General features: G+C 39.2%; 1 protein-coding gene across 4 annotated transcripts in view; it reads right to left on the minus strand.

The window, feature by feature from the left end:
- The window catches only part of ANKIB1 (ankyrin repeat and IBR domain containing 1), a 94,672-nt gene that overhangs the window by 59,965 nt on the left and 12,688 nt on the right, over positions 1-22,019 (minus strand). For all 4 annotated transcript variants that reach the window (XM_054991501.1, XM_054991500.1, XM_054991499.1 and 1 more), the window contains exon 2: positions 8,213-8,473. In XM_054991501.1, coding sequence (XP_054847476.1) covers positions 8,213-8,400 — 188 coding nt within the window. In that variant the 5' untranslated portion in view covers positions 8,401-8,473. The remainder of the gene's footprint in view (positions 1-8,212; positions 8,474-22,019) is intronic.

The raw sequence follows: 22,019 nt of genomic DNA on the forward strand, positions 1-22,019 counted from the left end.
GTTTTTAAAGCCAGGAGGTAAGTGCAGTAATGTTACAATGTGCAATGCAACAATGTTACAACGTCGCTACACTTTCTTGCCTTTGAGGGGAAAAAAAGAGAGTGTATGTGCATACCCCAAAGGAGGAAGGGAAAACCAGCCATTTAGCCCTTTCCTGGCTTTTAAAGCCAGCAGGGAATAAACAAACTTCTGCAAACATGGGAAGCAGAACAGATACTGAAACACTTTAAAGTTCTAGCTGACATTTGAAAGCAGCAACACTTTTCTTGCATGCAAGAGAACTGTTGCTCCTTTCAAAGGCAGCGCTTTTTTCACCTCATGGGGGAATCCCCCTCCTATCAGCTGAAAAGGCTGGGTGCACACCTCTACTGCAGAAAGCTCACCTCCGGTTGCCTAGGAAACTGACTGATTGGCGCCACGCTGTCTGCAGTGACAAACCAAAAACGAACCAAACAAACCAGCCTAAAGTTCGTCCCGGTTTGTCAGAAACAGGCTCCGACGAACTGCTGGTTTGTGAACCATGAACTGGCCAGGTTCGTGACAAATTTTGATTCATATTTCAGTTCGTGCTCATCTCTACTCTTAAGAGATAACTCCCTCTCTTTAACTGGGTAGGGAAATTTTCTTCTCACTATAAGTTCTAACCCTTCCCTTCACCCAAATGGGAGTCTTTGCCTATTTCTCAAACTTCCTTGCCAATTTCCCCCCAGTTCTCCTGTCTGTGTTAAACTGCTCCCAGTCAGGGCTGAATCTCAAAAACTACCAGTACTTGGACTCCTCTCAGCTAGGGCTGAAGTCAGACTCCCCTTTCCCCAGCATTCAGTTCAGAAGTCTTTCTCTGTTTAGCTTATGCTGCCCAGTCAGATCCCTTGAAGTAGCCTGTCATTCAAGGCTCTTTGTTTCTGTGAAGAATTAACTGTTCACAGTCCTTCAGTTGTTTGTACAGCATTTCTAAGCTTTTAAAAAGTGCAGTCCATCACACACTAAACAGAAATTTGAAGAACACTGTGTTAAATTATGTCAAAGCACAAAAATTCCTCAGGTTCTATCAGGAAGCACATTTTCACACCTTTTTGTGTATGTTTATATATCCATAATGTATGTTAAAGCTTGCAATAAATCAAATTCCAAATACTGCAACTTTCATTAATGAACAAAGAGTTTTGTTGCCAGAAAATTCTTATTGCTTCCATGCAGCCTATCTGATAAAGTGTTAAGAGAAATCCTGGTCAATGTAGTCTCTACTTTATGATATTAAAGCACATTACATTTGCTGGACTGCAGTCTTTTATTAATTATTTGATAATATATCACATAAGATACTAAGCAGGCTCGACTTTGGTTAGTAATTGGTTAGTAATAGTCCAACGAAGCCCAGGGTTGCAGAGGCAGGCAATGTCAAACCACCTGTATTAGTCTCTTGCCATGAAAACCCCACCAGGGGTTGCCATAAGTCAGCTATGACTTGATGGCAATCTCCTCCTCTAACACCACTACCACCCCCACAACCACCAATCTAATTGTAGTTTATAACTCATTAAATCAGGTTGAATTGAACTTTTGCTTTAGACTATGATGTGTACCAATAGTTATAAGTATATGAAGTTTATTCATAAAATACCTGAGATAATATTAATAGTTTGGTATATCCTGGTAGCAAATTGAAATAAATAGAAATTGTGTGCAACAGACAACATTAAAGCAAAATAGAATATGGCTTATAACAAAGGAACTTTAAAATCTGACATAATTGCTTGTTTCTGCTAGTCATGGGGTGGGGCAAGGAGCTACGTAGGGACTGAATGCCTGCTTCTCACTCACTTGAAATCTTACTCAACATCTCCTTTGTCCTTTGAAATTTTAGCAAGAATTGCTAGATCTTTTCCCCCTCAACTTAATGAGAGTTTCAGTTTTTCTAGAAGGTTCAATCTATACCTGATACTATAGCTTCTCTAAATGCTCACAGAACTCTTACATATGAAAAGCAGAGCTAATTATTCAAGCTCTTAAAATATTCCAGATGTGCACATTTTGCTATACTTGTTATGCAAGTGCTAAAGGGGACATTTCAGCTGGCTAAAAATATATTCACATTATCAAAGTACTATTCCTATAGAAATCAAATATTTTATTAAATATACAGACATTTAAAAATATCCATTCAGTTCTTAAAACAGCCACAATTCATTTTCATATTGCATGACATGGGAGTGAGGGCAAAAATAAAATACACCAGTGGAACGGCTCACTGCCACACTTCTCTCCCCATGTGTCCCCAGGATCAGCCTCCTGTTGTCAGCGTTTTCCCCGTCTGTCACATCTGCACCAGAATGCCCCTATGATATCTTGTGAGTGCAACAGCACAGTGGCTGGAGACACCAGTGAGGGTGCGACCTATGCAGTCTTGCTGTGAGGGCATTTGCCCAGTCCCCAGCCTATGTGCTTTCCCCCTTAGGGAATGCTCCAATGGCATTTGTGCAGGCAGTTAGCTGCCTCCACCACAGTAGCAGGATTGGGCTTTCATTTTGCTAAACACAAATAAATAGCTAATTGATCTATATTCTCAGTTATTATGTAAAAGTTAGATAATACTGATCAAACTGAAAAGCTGAAAGGTAAGATAACACTTTCAATTCCTTTAACTCAAATATCCCATTTCTTGCCTCTTTTTATTGGGATGCTTTAATATTGATTACTAACCTCTTTACAGTTATGCCTTGGTCTTCAATTAGTGATGTACAAACTTTTTTTAAATTTAGAAAAAAAGAAAGATGGAAGGTAAAATAGGTGGAATAAAACAAAAAGAATGGAGAAAGAGGGAAAAAATAAGCGTGTCAACAAAATCAAAAGTATGCCCCATGCTGCAATTTAAAGTTTAAGTAGAAAATATTTATTACTTTGAATTCACACCATTCTTTTTATTCTGAACCTAATTCCTTTTTATGCATTTTTATTATTTCTATTTGGCTTCATTTTTTTTCCAAAACACATCACTACATTTTAATTTAATTAGAGCTAATAGGATATATTCAGAAAATATAACAGGCACAGCACAACTAAATTATAAATCAGAATTTAAATTAATCTACAAATGCAGTACAATAGGGAATGTAAATTCAGTAAATGTACAGGTTCCACAAGCTAACTAAAATCTACTAATTATTGACAAGTATTGGACAGTCAAAATCATAAATAGATATGTGATGATAGATTATATGTTTGGGCAATATCATATTGGCACATTTTTATCTCATTTCCTTTTAAAAGTAAATTTGCTTTAGCTTTGCTAGGAGTATGATATTAGCAGAAAAGATGCTTCCATTTTAAGGCTATTTATGGTACATGAAATTATTTTTAAAGCTTAGAAACAAAGCTTTTGGTTATTTCATGCCTCAGAGACCAGGATGGCATGAAGAAAATGCAATCAAAAACTGGTTATTATGAGCACATGGTCTACTTTTTATGGACTGTGTTGAAACTGAACATCAAAGCAAGCTATCCTCACACATCATCTTAGTTATGAAATATTAATATGAACCTGTTCAAATGTCAATGTTATTGGCTGTTTTATAAGAAATCAACATGTAACATAAATTACTCATTAAAATTTCAGGATTAATGTAATGTTTATTATATCTAAGTTATTGGAGTATTTTACATTCCTTATATAATATTTTTTTCTTTCCTTTAATGGTAGACTCATTTGGCCAAAGGTCTTAAGTCAAACCACACTAAATTTTATTTTAATTGTTATTTCATTACCAGGGCTTTTTTTCAGCTGGAACGCGGTGGAACGGAGTTCCGGAACCTCTTGAAAATGGTCACATGGCTGGTAGCCCCGCCCCTGATTTCCAGACAGAGGGGAGTTTAGATTGCCCTCCGCGCTAAACTCCCCTCTGTCTGGAGATCAGGGGGTGGGGCCACCAACCATGTGACCATTTTCTCTGAGGGCAACCCACTGAGTTCCACCACCTCTTTTCCCAGAAAAAATGCCTAGTTCATTACTATCATTCTTATATAGAGTATTTGGGTTCCAGTTGACTGGGTGAGGCATAGAGGCTATGGTTTGCTCTGCAGTGTTAATTTTGTTTTCTTTTTTATTGGTTTTAGTATTTTTACTAGAAAAGAGTTAATGAGGAGATAGCAAGAAAGTATTCCAGTTGAAGTTTTATTTAAACCCTCTAATGAGGATACTCCTTTAGCTTGGCAATCTACTATCTTTGTCTCAACAATGAGGCTGATAAAACTAGCTGGTGGGAATATATCCATCTGATTGATCCTCCGATATTTCCCTTTAAGTTCTAAGTTAGTTGTAGGTAAAATATGGACCATCCTAATACAAATTTATTTTTGTTACATCTTTTTGTAGTTGTGTGGTCACAGCTTTAATTAACAATCTCAGAGCTTAACAACATCGGTGAGAAAGGTGAACTATAAGTGACAAATAAAATAAATATGCAGAAAGGGTGTTAGTCTCTGCAGGAGGGAGGAAAAACAGAGCCTCTGTATTTGACACCAGAAGAACTTTAGGAGTTAAGCTTAAAAGCTCTTTGAGCAGTAAGTTTTATTTTTTATCATCTTATTGAGTTTTATTGTCCTCCCTGGTGGAGAGTGAATATAGCTGGTTGAGCTTTTATACTAATCTTAATCTTATATATATACATATAAGATTTTTTATGGGAAAAGAGGTGGCGAACTCTCAAGAGGGAAATGAGGAAGAAACACATGGGATTCTTTGAAATAATATTATTTTCAAGCACTATTGCAGAGTATTTTCAAGAGGTGCTGGAAGTCTGTTCCACTGCATTCTCCCTGAAAAAAAGCCCTGTATATAATCCATAATTGGTATTTTAGGTTGGTGGCAATTCATTAAATTTTAACTTGAAATAAGCTAGAATGGTCTGTAAAAGACCAAGCAGGAAGCCTCCAACTGAGATAGTAACACCAAAGCAAAGAAGACTTGAACCTGTGTTTCCTCCCCACTCTAATAAATTCAATATATTGAATTCTGATATCTGTCATGCCTGGCTAGGGGATTCCCTCAGACTCACCATTTCATCAAACACAGTTGTATGAGTTAAAGGTCTTTAATAGGTATTGTTCCCTAGAAGTGTACCTGTACATAGTAATTGCCTGGAATGCCATAACAAAGTCTTCCCTGAGAGGTTATACCTCCAGTCCCCTCCCCCCAGTTCAAACAAGAGTCAGTTGAAGTCAGTGAAAATTCTGAAAGAGATGCATAGTTTCCCACGGTTGGTTCCCAGACGTTCCAGCTGCACTGATAACACCACTCAGCCTAAGCAAAGCATAGCCAAGATACAGTGAAGGAAGAAACTACTACCCATCCCCCCAGTAGATATAAATACACAGGGATGGCAGGCAGACTGGCTGGCCTGTCTGACAATATCCCTGTCATTGAAACCATGAGTGAAACTTCTAATCAAGAAATGATAAATCTTGATCTACAACAAGGGAAGAAAACCTTAGATGTTTTTATTAATTATACTGAAAATATAATGGAGGAACCCCCAAGTTTAAACCACAAGCAACACAAACTGACTTACCTGACACTCATACATCCACGTTCTTAGCAAGGAATTCTCCTTTGAGCTCTAATACTAAATCCCAAGGAACACAAGCTAGTCTTTGCTTAAATAACACATCTCGGTTAAATGAAAACTATGTGTCAGCTAATTATAATATATTAGCTTCCTATACAAAGTTAGCAAAAACTCTTCAAAATATTTTTAGCACATTAAAGACAATGAGTAAGAACCTAAATGCTTTACAATCAGTATATCCAAGGACAGCTATGAAACTGTGTTTTAAAATAACTACACCTAATTTAGAAACTGGCAAATTTATAATTTTTTTCCAGTCTACAATGGATCTCTCCTTGGAACCTAATAAAATTTTAGTATATATTTTTCCATACAATAATCAATATCTTTCTTGGAGAAGCAAGTGGAGAGTTAGGAACCATCTAAGCTATTTATTAGGCCTATCAATAAGATTAATTGAGATTGTTTCAACTCATTCCTTGCCTGGCTCCCCAAAGCATGAAAGGATTATTCTTACTTTTCATTCTGCCAGTTTTCCTAGACAAATCTTAGATGCTAAAGGGCTTCTTGCCAAGTATGGAGTTTTCCCTAGGCATGTTTTTAAAGATAATCAAAAAAGTCCTCTTGATTAGAATTATCCCTAAACTAAACGGGCTTCAGAAAAACACTCTCAGCAGGAAAGTTCAGTCCAATGTTCGATAAAAGATAATCTGCATCTGATGAAGAGAACTGTGTTTCTCGATAGCTTGTGCTACAGTAAAGTTGGTTCGTCTTAAAAGTGCTACTGGATTCTACTATTTTCCATAAGTTAATAGTTCCAATCTTACGGGATTATCCACAACCTTAGATTTAGTTGACATAGATGGTGACTCAATAGGATCTACCAATGTACATTTACAGGAGGAGCAATATTCCCTGATATTGAAACTAGGGTTACTTAAAACTAAATTATCACAGCTGGATCAAATAAATAGGGATGAGCAACTAATAACTTCTAACAACTTCTAAACAACAGTTGAGGTTGGGGGAAACAAAAGTAATAAAGAGAGCCATAAAGAGAGCTATTCGACTTCAGATAATCAAATAGCGGACCCTTCAGCTAATATCTTAAAAGTACCACTCAGCCTTCAGTATTGCTTGCAACTTCCTATCAAACCAAAAAGGGTTTCATCCAAACTAGTTCAGTCCGTTCTATTAACCCCTAAAGTCAAATTTTCAAATGTTGCAGTTGCGAGAGAAGATTATGATATAGACTATTGGTTATATATTTCTTATATATAGACTATTTATTTGTTCCAGTCAGATAAATACTAGCTGTATTCAGATCCAGCTGGAGGCTGTTCGGCAAGCAGCACTTTTCCTGTATTTCCATAAAACTATATTTAAAATGATACAACACATACCACTACAACAATGAAATGTCAACAAAGCTCCTCGAAAGTTGGATGTTCTGCCAATATGCAATATTAAAGGCAAGAGCAGCACTGCAGGTGAAAATCTGTTTTCTTGGCCAGCTCAGTTGCGTGGGTTTGACCAAATGCTGAATAGTTGCCTGGAGAAAGTAATGAACTGGATGAGGGACAGTAAACTGAAGTTCAACCCAGCTGAAGAGCCACTGACAAAGCTGCTCCAGGACCAAGTCAGCTTGTACTAGAAGAGGTTGCACTCTCCCTGATGGAGCAGGTTCATATCTTGTGGATGCTACTGGATCCTGGCCTATGTTTGGATCCATGGTATGTAGAGCTTTTTATCAGCTTTGGCTGATATGTCAGCTATTGCCATTCCTCAAAAAGCATGACCTGGCCATGATGACCTACACTCTAATCACATCCAGATTTGATCACTGTAATGCATTCTAATTTCTAAAAGAAGTCCTCCGGTAGAAATCCTGCAAACATCTGTCTTTGTAAACTTTTATATACTACATTCTTAATTTGTATAAATCTCTTAATATTGCTACAACATTCCAAACATAAAAATTGGGCTAAAACTGCTTCTAAGCATTTCACTAGGATATCTAAAATATACAGCATACAAGGAATACCAAAATGAAAACAGCTTTTGTGCAACATATGCCATAAGTCAATGAAGAGTTGGTTATTTTTTAGGGAGCATGTGAATTAATTCACTCTGTGGCCTTGAGCAATTAGTTAGATTTGTTCTTAAAAATGAAAATATACAACCTACAATTCATGGTTGTTGTGAAAGAAAAGGCAAAGACAGAATCCTAGAGGAACACTATTCCTCCCAGAGTTAATTTCGTAAGGTACTTCCTAGGATTTGTTTCCCACCTTACCGACATTCAAGGTTGAAGAGAATGCACAGTTTATAGTACTATTTCAATTGTAGGATTTCATCTTTTTACTTTGAACAGCAGATCCTCATTCTGTATCAGAAACTAATTTTTAAAATGCCCCTAGTTTGAAAACTGATTTTCCAGTAGCACAGAGAAAGCTGCTATTTGAAATACTACCCCCAAATCTCTTGGTTAAATAAACTAGTTGCCCTGTACTTCAGATATCTGCCATAATGTAGAAGTATTGGAATGTGTATCCAAAATAAATAAATAAATACTGATGCAGCAAAGGGTCTTCAACATTAAGACTGCTGCCATAATTAAGAACATTATGAATAACAGTGGCAATACTCACCCTAAAATTCGGTTCATTCCATGCCTAGCAGCATAGTGTAATGGAGTGTTATGCTGATAGGGCTCTCCATAAGAAATATTAGGATCCAGAGATTCTTTTAGTTGAGGATTACTCTCATATATTTGACAGGCTAAATTTTCATCTCCATTTATAAGTGCTTTGCGAAATTTGGTAGTTGTATTTCCCATGTTGTCTTCAATAAGTTGAGGTTTCTTCAGTCTCTAACTACTTGCTGTATATTTCAACAACATGTTTTATGTCCTGGGGAAAAAAATGCAAACATATTCTATACTGAATGTTTTAGGCAAACCAAAATTTAAAATGCTTTACCGTGAACCATTTAGGAACGGGAAGGAATTCCTGCAGTTAGCTAGCTCTACAAAGTTTAACTTTTGCTCTGTTAAACTATAACATCTTTCTTACATACACATAGTAAAAATGTTTCCAAACACACACTTTGGACTCTAACCATTTGAAAAAACATAAAAATAAAATACTTCCTCATACAAGAATGGTAGACAAAACTCAACCTGTGGAATTTTTACAATAAATTTGAAATCCAGCAAAACAAAAGAATGTTCAGAAACACTGGAACTATAATTAGAGGACTAAGAATAGTTCACACAATTTTTCACACAAGACACAACACTGTCTATTCTAAAGAAGCTTAACAATTTAAATCATGCAGCAAACCCCACTGAAATTATAAATTGAAACACCTCTCCCCTAACTTCCACACTAAGTAAGCAGTAAATACATTTTGCAATCTTACATACTGTGCTCGCTTACAATTTAGCTTTCCAAAATAAACAGCACATTAAACAAAATTTTATTACAGCATAAGTTTCATGAACTCGAACCCACTTCTTCGTGAGTTAATGAGTGAGCTATGAGTGAATCTCCACTATTCAGTCATTTTATGCAGGAAGTTCTTTGGGGTGGGGGGAGGAATGATAGACAGCATGGTCAAGAGATCACAGAATACAAGAAGCACAGAGTGAAATGCAATTATGTCAAATTCAAATTTAATTAAAAAATACAGAGAACCATTCACTATTTAGAACCTGTTCGCACATGTGGGGTGTGGAGTCACAGAGAGTTAAAACTGTTGAATTATAGTCACTTTGAGGATCCTGAAAGACTGAAATGTTCACCTCCTAGTTTCTGAATACAGCTTCCATGTTTTCAGCCCATATCCACCTTCTTTGCAGAGTAGGGGCAATACTGAGGCAGAGATCAAGGGTATGTCAATCTTTAATAAGAGAAGCAACCTATTATGAAGTTTGTCTTAAGCTGCAGAGCACTATCATTTAGATAAACAACAGTGAGGACACTTCTGAATCTCTGTGAAGATACAGTTGTACCTGTGGGTAGACACAGTGATTCATTGGTGGAAGAAGCACAGATCTTTGCCATATTCCTCCCCCCCCCCCCCGCCCTGTCAGCAGTCCCTTTACAACTCAGGAAAGTTGATTCCAAGTTGCAAGACTGCACTATGGAAAAGGAATGAGATACAACCGACCACCTAATTCCTCTTCTGCAAGCAAAGCTCTGCTGACAGAAGGGGAGTAATTATGCAGCACCCTGACCCATATAATTACTAGTCAGTGTGGGTATTACAACCTTGGGAATCAACTTTTCTGAGTTCAGAAGAGAGCACTGGGGAGAGAAGAACATGGCAAAGATCCACACCAGTCAGGGAAATCCTCTAATACCCTGAGGATCATTATCAATTTAACTTATTGACTTAAGGCAAAGAATACTGAGCTTTTAACAATTTAAAAAAGAGCCACAACGGAGTTAATTTTCTGCCCTCCCCAAAATGGCTTATGTAAATATAATGACCCCCCCCCCCCAATCACTGTAGTACATTGTTTGTATCACCATTTTGTCCATACAGCAGGGGACAGGATTAAAGCTAGAGAACAGGTTATGGCAATCCTGGAATGCAGTCCACTGTGGCCACAGAATGCAAATCAAGTGAATTGCAGTGGAGAGCTCAAAATGGACATGAAGGAGATCACTTCAGAAAGTGTGCTATGCCATATACAGTCAAAAATTAACCATGTAAAATGTTTAAATAGTTTACAGATAGACAAAGGCAAAGATAACTTGATGGATGTGATTTCTGTTTCTTTCACATAGCAACACCTTGAGTTGGCCTCTCTCTCTCTCTCACTGCATACAGTAACCTTCCCAAACACACAGACACAGGCAGCAACATTCCCTCTCTCAAATATTCCCAGAACAGCACCCTCACATCCATTCATCCATCCTTCCTTTCCCCTTCAAACATAATTTACTTCCCCTCTTTCCTCACCTATTAGTTTCTGAAAGGATACCCAGTCTGGACATGCCATCTTTCTTTTAGGACAAAGCTCCACCCTATAAAATTCAATCTGCCAGTCAAACACCCCCTCCTATTTCTAACTTCAAAAACAGTTGCACAATTTAATATACAATAGTTTCCCACTTAAAATGAAATTCTGAACCTCATAATCTTAAATATACAGAACTGACTTTCATCAAACCAAAGACAGATAGAACACTACAATGTCACTAAATTCTGATTATAATCTAAATCAGCTAAAGGAGAAAATGAGGGAAAGAACAACCACTGTAAACAATGACTTGCGATTCAAAGGAAACATTTTAAAACTGCTATAATTTATCATCACATCTTTAAAAAAATGATCCAAATATACCCCTCACCAGGTAGCTCCTCTGTGCCAAATCTGATGCTGATAGGCTATGTTGGCATTATAAACAATAGAATCCTCAGGCTGCATAATGACAGGACACTAGAAAAACCAGCTGGCTTCATTAATACAGCTGCTCTTCCAGCTGCATAATTAATGTAAATAATGTATTTCAACCAGAGTGAGGGATCCTTCATGCAATCACTTGAGAAACAATGTTTTCAGTAATTTCTATTTCATTCATAGAAGCATGACATTGCAGAAAAAGTAATATACTGTGCTGTGCCAAATTTTCATGATCAAACATTTCCAGCCCAAGCTTTCGTGAGCTTCAAAATGCTCTCTACAGCCAACATAAAACCAAACCACAGTTAAAGGCCAAAAGTATTGTCCTCAGTCTAAAATTCTCTATAGAATTCTTGATAGGGATGCCAGTCCCCCGCTCCCACCCTCCACCCCCCGCCCCCACTTACCTGGCCAGTGGGGGGGGGAATGCACCTCCTGGGGTGTGCCGCCCGGGTGGCATGGTGCACTCCAGCAGCTGCAGTGGCTCAATTTGAGCCAAATTCAGCCCGATTTGGGCTGCTGTGAGGCACAGGAGCACTCCCGCGCTTCACAGTGGGTGGATTCAGACCAATTCGGGCCTTATTTGGCCTGATTCAGCCTGGATTCGGGCCAAATCAGGTCACTGCACAGCGAGGGAGCTCTGCTCCAGTCTGCAGCAGCCCAATTCAGCCCCCGGGGGAGCATGGAAGCACTCCCAGGGCAGCCCATGACCCACAAAATGATGTCACTTCCCGGAAGTGACGTCATTGCACAAGCTGGGAGCACAAGTGTGCTGTGCGCACACGCAAAAGGAAGAAGTACAAGGTAGGAGCTGGGTCCCACATCTCCTGCCGGAGGGATAGGGGGATCTGGCAACCCTAGTTCCTGACAATCTCACAGCATTAGAAGCTATATGACAACTTGAAATCATGGATAAATCAGAATGAGGGTAATGCTTCTTATCTTGCATGGGAGATGGGTGACATTTTCCCAAGTGCAAAGTTTTTACTTCCATCCAAGTCTTAATTGATTTGGCTCCAAATAGCCTGTATAATTTACTCATGGCAACTCATACTTAAGTCTCCAACATGAGATTCAAAATTATAACTTTGCTTCTTGAGACATGGTTGCTGTGACAAATTCACTATTATCAGTTTAGACAGTCTGCAAAAATACTCATCATCTATTAGTATCAAATAAACAACTTCCTGTATATAAGCAAGTGAGGGACCCACAAAAATTTGTGGCAGACATCTCATTTTCTCATTTCTCAAAAACTGAGATGAAAATGAGATGCCCTGTGTCATAATGAGGACATATATCTGCAGGCTGTCTGGATATCAAACTGACCTGTGCTTCTCCAGTCTGGGAAGGCATCTTTTCTCAGGAAAGAGACAGCAATAAACATGGCAGGGCATTGCATTGTTTGCTCTGACAAACTGACATTCTGTGAGGGATAAATGGATGTTGTTCTAACCTTCTGGATGCCATCATAAAACCAGCTAAGTGTGCCTATCTGACAAGGTCTAATTGGGCCATGGAGTTTGGGTGAGGCTGGTTTTAACTCCCTAGGACTGAGGGAAATCTCTCCACCCCAGTAGAGAGGGTTTAAAAAGGCTTCAATGCCTTTTGTGGTGTGGTTCATTGGGATGGAGACAGGAGGGCAGGCTGGCCTCTATTCCCTGCCCCCTACCCATCTCTGCAGGGGATATTTCAGGTACTATATGGTAACACTCAAAAGATAGTTAGATACTAAACTTTTTGCTTCCTTTTTTCTTTTATTAGCTGTTAAGCCTTGTTCACTGTTCCTTCCTACATATCAGTGTCTGCTATCTGTATTTTATATTCTGCTGTAGCTCAGTGAAGATCTTGCTTTGGTTAAATCAAGCTGTGTCCAAGCTTCACCCATGAGCCTACTGTTTAGCCATTTGCTAAAACTCTGCACACCCACAGAAGCTCACCAGCATCCGAAATGGCTGGTGAAGGGTCAAACTTGTTACAGTTTGGGTGGTGGCAGCTACCAAAGGAACCAAAGGGCTGGGAGGGACTCAAAAGCTCCCTTTTCCAGCCATAATACCTCCTACAAGTCCTTGTGGGTCCCCCACTTGTTTATTATATAAAGCACACATTTCAACAGGCCAGGGAGATGTTAGACCAGTGGTATACACTCCGCAGATTACAGAGAGCCACACTAGCACTTTCTATCAAATAAAAGAGCCACATGACTACTGCAGACCCTGAACAACACCCCAAACACACACAATCAACAATATACAACTATAATAAAACTCTTTAAATTACCAGAGTACTTTTTTTTAAAAATAGATTTTATTGGATGAGGTGATATAAAATAGTTGGTTAATACATACATCTTATCCAAATTAAACCTTTCTAAATATATGAACCCACCCCCTCCCCTCCCCCTATTCTCTGTTGACTTCCAACAACACTCGAACCCCCCGTTTAGTCATAGAGATTATTATTATACTATATTGCAATTATATTATATTAACCATGGTAAAGGTCTTAATATATATTCCCTTCGTTAAAGTCTTATTTAATAAAATTTAAAATCACTCCAAATACCACAGTTGTCCTTTAACATTGCATTTCTTTTCCAAATATTTCTTGAACTTCTTCCAATCTTCCAAGAAAGTTTCCGGATCTTGCTCTTTCATATTTCTAGTTAATTTGTCCATTTCTGCCATGTACAACAGCTTCCTTGTCCATTCTTCAATATTCGGTACTTCTTCTTTTTTCCAATATTGAGCATATAAAATTCTTGCTGCTACTATCATATAATATAACAATATGTTATCATTTCTATTGACCTCTTCTAAATGTAAAGATAGCAATAACATTTCTGGATTTTTAGCAACATTATATTGTAATATCAAAGACATTTCAGCACATGTTCTAGATCAGTAATCTCTAGCCTTTTGGCAAGTCCACCACATATGAAATAGAGAACCTTCATGCTCCTTACATTTCCAACATTTATTCGATGACTGTTTGTTAGCTATGGCTAATTTTTTCAGTGTTAAGTACCATCTATACAGCATTTTATAACCGTTCTCTTTAATGCTGGTACAAGTTGATATTTTTAAGGTATTTTTCCATAATTGTTCCCATGCTTCCATCGCTATTTCCTTATTACAATTTATGGCCCACTTTACCATTTGCACCTTGACTGTTTCATCTTCTGTAAACCACTTCAATAACAACTTATACATTTTAGATATTGCTTTACTATTATCCCCCAATTAATAACTCCTCTAGTTCTGAATTTTTAATTCTAAAACCATTCTTTCTATGTTCTGAAATTACCAGAGTACTTCTGAGCATGTAGGGTTGCCTCTTCCCCCTATTGTTTGAACCTTAGCCACCCTTGTGTATCTGGAGTGAGCTTGCAAGCAGGCTCAGGACGGGTCACAATCATAAATAAGATTCAATAAGTAAAACCAATAAAATAACATATCATGGATATCCACATTCCAAATAGGACACCCTTCCCCCTTTCCCTGCCCTCCACCCTTTTCTTCCCTTGCGTATGGTGGGCAGGGAAAGGGGGAAAGGTGTCCCATTTGGAATCTGGATATCCATGAAATGTTATTGTATTGGTTTTACCTATTGTATCTTATTTATGATTGTGACCCGCCCTGAGCCTGCTCGTGGGGAGGGCGGGCTAAAAATCCAATAAATAAATAAATAAAATAAAAATAAAGGTGTCATGTCTGCATACCATTTATCCATGCCATTCATATGTTCTCTGTTCCCTGTATTGGTTTGATCATACTGTGTAACTATATGCTCATGTACTGTAGTCATTCATGCCATCTCGAGCTTGCCTAAAAACGAAAGTACTAATGTTGAGACTGTTATCTCTGCAGCCTGCTACTGACCTTAGACTAAAATGTAACTCTCCGCAAGAGATAGAGGGAGTTGAATTCCTTGTAATCTTCTGGCTCTTTCTCTAGCCAGACAAAGCTATTGTGTTTCTCATGAGAATTGGGACTTTCATGCTAACTGCCCCAGGGGAGGGGACATCCTAATCCTTATATCAAAGTGCGTTAGCTTGTATTCTCATTCCTGCCAATTCCTAGTCATCTTTGGAAGTACCTGTGAACTCATTGGATCTCTAGAACAAAACCTTTTCAACCAAGACCCTGGAGTACTTGCTGTGAGGGGTTGGGGATCTATCTGTCATTGGCTGCCATCCCTAGAACTGACACAAGGCAGATTTATGACACAAAACAATTGTAAGTGTTTGAAACTTTGTTTCCAAACACTTCTGGAGTCTCAGTGACTTTCAGAAGATTTTAAAGAATTATTCAAACAATAATGGCAAAAATTGACATCTCAGGCTTGAAAAACTGTGGCAATTATAGTAATATCCCACCCATACACTAAAATTCTTGAGATACAATGTATTACTTTTCCACTTTAAAAGGAAAACTGGCAACTTTTATATGCTGTGTGAACTATCTTTAATTAACTACAGAGTAGGCGTGTTAAAATATTTCAAATACCTTAGATGTCACAGTTGCACAGTGTACCTCATTCATGAAGCAAGACAATAATTATGTACTTAAAGCAGAATCATATTTTACTCAGAAGATAGCCTACAAAACACTGAATACTGTGAAATAGCACAGAAACTTAAAGGAAATGCAACCGATGGAATGAAGTTTCAGGGATACTGTTTCCTGCATATTAAACATCTGGATTTATGTATGGATTAGAACAGTGGTTCTTAACCTTTACTGCCAACCAAGCAGACAATATTATCAAATACCTTCCCCCAAGTTTTAAGTAAACAATCAGGACATATAAAGAGCACACCAGACAAGGCAACTTTATTTATATACATTTACAAGTGGGGCCCCACAAAGTCTTGTGGGGAGCATCTCATTTTTCTGTTCCCCACCATGTTCTCTTTGCTTTTCCTGCCCCCATAGCATCTCCTCCTTTTCCAGCTTCCTTCTCTCCTTCCCATCCACCTTTGTTTGCCCCCCACCTTTCCCCCTCCTGCCCTGCGGCCTCACCCCTTTGGCTCAGCTGCGTGACGGGAACCTGAAAGAACTTATGGGGGGTACTTCACTTTCCTTTGTATCTCCTTCTGTACAATATTTCTTTTTCCCCTCCTTCTGGCAGCCTCCATATGCTCAGCTTTCCCTATATCCTTCCCTCCTTCAAAACCACTAAACATCTTTTGTCTGCCCCTGTCTTCACCTATATCTCTTAGTTTACTTCATTTATATATTGCCTCTCTCTGTAAAGCAGTTTACATCATTCTCCTTGTCTCCACTTTATCCTCACAACAACCCTGATAGGTAGGTTAGGCTGAGAGCATATGACTGAATCAAAGTCACCCAGTGAGCTTCCACAGGAGAGTGGTGATTTGAACCTGGGTCTCCTACATTCTACTCTGAAACTCCAACCACTACACTGGCTTGGAGGAGGGAACTGCTGTTGAACAATAGCAAGTAGCCAGGCCTGGATAAGTCATGTCATATAGAATCAAGTCATCTAGTGGTTGCTTCTGGACCTATCCCCAATGAGACCTCCCTCAAATGCCAAAACAGCCTTGGAAAAGGCCCTCCCCCTGCCCCTGACAAAAACCAAACCTGGAATATTGGTTAAATTGTTATGGTTGCCTAGTAACTGCCACTGACGACATCTGATTAAAGCTACAGGTGCTTCTTTTATAAATTGGGGGAGATTAGCCCCCATTTTTTTTTTAGAATTCAGATTTTTTTACAAACCTGAAGCATTTTTCAGGTGGATAGGAAGATCTATCTTGTCCATTCATGGCTCTAATCACTGGATTTGTATCCTCAGATCAGGGCCAGATCAGGTAAAAAGGGAAGGGACAAAAAAAAGACTCCACACACATCTCAGGCATAATTTAAAAGATGTTGTGTCGAATGGCCGTAAGCCAACTCCTAAATGTTAAGTTTGATTCCTCTTTGATGTATGCCACTTTTTAAGGGGGAGAAATTTACAATCTGAAATTTTATTCTTAGAGTAGGATAAGCAGTCTAAAGGAAATCTCTTCTGCCAACTGTTAGAAGTAGGGGTGTGAGTATCGGGTTTCCAGTTTGGGAAAAATACCCAAATCGGACCTGATTCACAAAGATTTGGGATTTCCGAAACGGCCCCAGCATACTGGGACCATTTTGGGAACCCTGAATCAAAGATTCCCAAAGCTATTTGTGTAGCTTCGGGAAGCTTCGGGTCAAGAGGCTGAAATGTCCCTCTCCATGCCCCTGCACAGCAGGAGGGAGAGGGATATTTAAACCGCCCATCTGTCGGGGGTTTCATGATAAGCAGCTGAGTGCAGCCTGCCGGGGAGGGGCAGGGAACCTTCTTCCCTTCAAACCCTCCCCTCATTCCTCCAGCCAGCTGGAAAGGGGGAGAGTTTGAAGGGAAGAAGGTTCCCTGTGCCGTTTGCAAGCAGCGCGGGGAACCTTCTTTCCTTCAAACCCTCCCCGCTTCCTCGAGCCAGCTGGAAAAGGGGAGAGTTCGAAGGGAAGAGGTTCCCTGTGCCGTTTGCAAGTGGCACAGGGAACCTTTTTCCCTTCAAACTCTGCCCCCCACTTCCTCCAGCCAGCTGGAAAGGGGGAGAGCTTGAAGGGAAGAAGGTTCCCCGTGCCACTTGCAAGCAGCACAGGGAACCTTCTTCCCTTCAAACCCTGCCCCCCACTTCCTCCAGCCACCTGGAAAGGGGCAGAGTTTGAAGGGAAGAAGGTTCCCTGCACCGCTTCCCTTCAAACTCTCCCCCCCTTCCTCCAGCCAGCTGGAAAGGGTGCTTCCGCACTTCACCTGGGTCATGGGGGGTTTAAAGGGCCGACCGCAAACCCCGCCAAGCAGCTGATCTGCTCAGTGGGGTTTGAACTCCCCCCTGGCTTATTTCACCCAATGGAAGGGGAAGGAGGGGGTTCCTTCCTTCCCCTCCCATCAGGTGAAATAAGTGGGGGGGGTAGTTTGTCAGTGTGCTCCGAATATTTACGGAGCAAACCGAAGTGGGTCAAACAAGGAATTCCCGATTCCTTTTTCTGCTTCGGGTTTCCTAAAGTGGGAAATCCGATTTTTTTTTTGGCACACCCCCAGTTAGAAGCTATTGCAAGTGGGAAGACAGGGTTGCCTAAAATACCAAATACTGTCCACTTCTCCCAAAAAGTGTTGATGCCCCTAAAGCAGATATCCCCCAGAGAAGTTTATGGTCCTCCTTAAGAATCACGTTAGAGACAGCCCAGATAAATCATGATTCGTAGATGAAACTTGACAACAGAAGTACTCTGTGAAACTTGGGAAAACTAATAGGGAAACATTCCTCATGCCTTCAGCACATCCACATTAGGCACTTGTTAGCCAAAATGAAGGGTGGGAGTGTGGGTGCATTGGCTTCTCACACTCCAGTTTATGCACACAAGCTCCCAGAAAGGGGACTGCCCAAGACTCGCATATTTTTGCATATTTTCACAGGGTCATCTGTACTACAGATAAAATTCAGAACCCCTAAAAAAACAAGTTGCTTCCCTGTAACTGGTGTTCTCCAAGAAAGCATTTGCACAGACGCCAGCACAGAAGGAACTCTATAAAGTTCTAGCGGTCTAGCCCAGAAATTGACATTCAAATCCTGTCCTCCATGGGAGAGTTTTAGGCCTCTATACATGCCCTCAGGCATCCCCTCAGGGCATGTATGTATGTGTTGGGCCTCTGTACATGCCTACTCAGTTTCTTCAGACCACTGTAGGTAGCTTGTCCAACTGTGGAAAGAGAAAGTCCAGCCACGAAGAAGAGGAGGTTGTATCACTCAAAGAACATTGACTGCAGGCAAGCAACCTGTGCTTTTTTTCTTCCTCTCAAGTCTCTGTGCATTCCCATATATAGAAGATTAGGTAGCTGACATATCTGAAGATAGGTGCTGGCCACTGTCTCAGGAAACAAGCTGACCACAAAATCTGGGCATACACAACTAGATAAGACGGTTGGCTCAGACAAAGACCTGTGTGAGACCAGAAAGTATATATTTCAACCAGAATCAAAAGTAACCAATTAGAAGAATCATAGGCAATGCTGATCAGGGAGGTTGGCAAAAGAGGGCCTCTCCTAGAGAAGATGTGATAAGATCTGGTAGCGCAGTTGGACAAACAGCTGGTGGTAGGATGAAGGCTGACATGGTCATACCTCATAAAGAAATTGGCACTAGAATTCAATACCACCCACTTGCTAATCCCACTATAAAACTGAAATTATTTAGATTAGATATACCTCTTACCAAATAACTATGTTAACTCTGAGAATCATGTAGCCTCTGAAGCTCCACTGGCTCTTGTTGCAATCTTGAGAATTCTTGCTTGCTTTTAATGAAATCTCTAAGCCTTTCGGTATCAGGCACACATCTGATGGGCCAAACAAAGTATATAACCGCGCCCAACTAACTATGCAGCACATGTGCTGTATTGACTATTATTATCAATGAAAAGACTGTAATGACCATTCAATTAAGCATATTATTACTCCAAGCTATATCATAAATATAAATATAAAGGATGTAAATTTATTAGTCCAACCACTCGGGTATATCATTCATAGTAAGTCATATTTTGTCCATAACATATGTTTGTACAGAGAATGTTGTCTTGTTACAATGCCAATGAATATTTCCAATACTATTAGTGTAACTGCTGACGGGTTCGCCAGCAAGAGGTTCCCGTTCCGGATTCCCCTTTCTCAAAGCAATTACCAAAATACCAGTTCTGATGGATGTAATATCTCAATAAATAAAGCAATAAAACATTTTTCTCAATCTTCAAAGTGCATAGTGGCAGTCGCTCAATAGCGACAACATTCTCTGTATATATGATACCTTTAAGCCCCATACAATACACAACATGCCCCATACCAGGCTGAAATACTTATATTTAAAAACCACATGTTTTAGTATGCAAGCAAAGCATGATTAAACCCAAACATGACGTGCCCTTGCGTTCAGGTACAAAGCTTTTCCAAAAGATTATCAACATTTTATTGTCACAACAGCTTTGTGAAGAGGATAAAGTGGGAGAGAATCTTTTATGCTGCCCTAAGATGTTTGAAGGATGGATGGGTGAAATAAAACATTTATTTATTTAAAACATTTATTAGCCACTTTTCCACCTCAGAGTTGCTCAAAGCAGCTGGAGTGTGACTGATAGATCTTTTCAAAACAACTATTTTACAGTCAAATCCTCTTATGCCAATCACAATATTTCTGGAGGAAAACTATATATGATAATGGAACCTATGCATTATTAAAAAGTGTAGTAAGAGTAACCACACTCTAAAATTTGACTGCCTAAGTCAGACCCTTATTCTTTCAAAGTCAGTATCGTCAACTGTGACCGCCAGCCCTCCAGGATCTGAGGCAGAAATCTTTCACATAAATTTCTTGGTCCTTTTCACTGGAAATGCAAGGGATTTAACATGGGACCTTCTGAATGCAAAGCAGATGCTCTACCACTGAGCCTTCTACCCATTTTAAATACTCGTTAACCCTAATTTAACCCTGGTTATAACTAGTTAAAAATCTGAAGTCCCAAAACCACCTGCTCTCCATTTAGACTGTGTTAGATTAGCTTAAACCCTTGCTTTCTTTTTATATCATATAACTTGATTAATTAAGATTTGTCATTTTTAAAAAACTGAACTCAATAATTTGCAGAATATTCATTAAAAAACAAATTAATTTGGAGATTACCATCATTTTGATTATATTTTCTCTGCCCAGCAGGGATAATTTAAAGATTTCCAAAGAATTTAATTTACCACGGCCACGGCAATACAGCCCGGAAAACCCCCAACAACCACAATTTAATTTACTTCTAATTTCTATCATTACTTCTTTAAAATTAGTTTCAACAAGTTTAACATTATCAGAACCTATATTAATACCTAAGTACTTTATATAGCCACTGTTAATATTCATCAGGAGAACCAGTTTGGTGTTGGGGTTAAGAGTGGCAGGACCCTAATCTGGAGAACTGGGTTTGATTCCCCACACCTCAGATTGAAGCCAGCAGGGTGACCTTGGGTCAGTCACAGCTCCCTCAAAGCTCTCTCAGCCCCACTCACCTCACAGGGTGCTAGTTGTGAGGATAACAACACACTTTGTAAACTGCTTTGAGTGGCCATTAAGCTGTCCTGAAGGGGAAGCCCCCAAATGGGTTTATTGTATCTAGGTGTGGGCTTAGTATAAAAGACTGAATAGGTAAAACCCTTGCTGTGCCTTCGGCACATCAAATGGAAGTGCCAACTGTCTAATAATTAAAAGAAACAAAGGAACTGTGGTTGTAAAATGATCTGAGCACACTTAGGATTCATGCTCTTACAGAGATCAGTATCTAAGAAAATTAATAAATGCAATCACATCAACATTACTTGCTAGTACTACAAATAAACTATACAAATATTATTGTGAATGAACATTTTCCATAATCACATTCAAGTGCAAAATGATGAATGCATACTCTATATCTGTGAGGCAGCACATATTCTGTTTCAGCCAAAATATATTACTATTGCATTGTGTAATACAAATTGTAACTATTAGCATACAAAGAGAATAATTAAAGTCAACTGATAATTAGAAAATATCAAAATCTTTTTTTCAAACAACCAATACTAACTACTAGCAATTCTGCTGAGCCCAGGAAAGGTAGAAAACCATTTTAGTGCTATTAAGCAACTACAGGATAGCTACATTTCTCCTGCTTGCATTAATATTAAGTAGCATCTCCTGCAGTTGCCAGGCAGTGTCTTTGGGGAACTCAAGAAAAGTGGTGACATAGAGCAATTGATTTTGGTATTTTACTATCAGAACAGCTGCTTTTAATAAAATACTCTGTGTTGTCCAATGAATGACATAAGCCAGTAGTTCTCAACTTTTTTTTATCTTACAGCACGCCATCACTCTATCAAAGAATGTAGCTGCAGTTCTACCATGATAGAAACAAGCTTCCCACTTCTTCTAAGAAGGGTATTTATATGTTTATAGGTATGTTGTTATTATATTTATC

This window comes from Eublepharis macularius, chromosome 11 (assembly GCF_028583425.1).
Source record: "Eublepharis macularius isolate TG4126 chromosome 11, MPM_Emac_v1.0, whole genome shotgun sequence".
Lineage (NCBI taxonomy): Eukaryota > Metazoa > Chordata > Lepidosauria > Squamata > Eublepharidae > Eublepharis > Eublepharis macularius.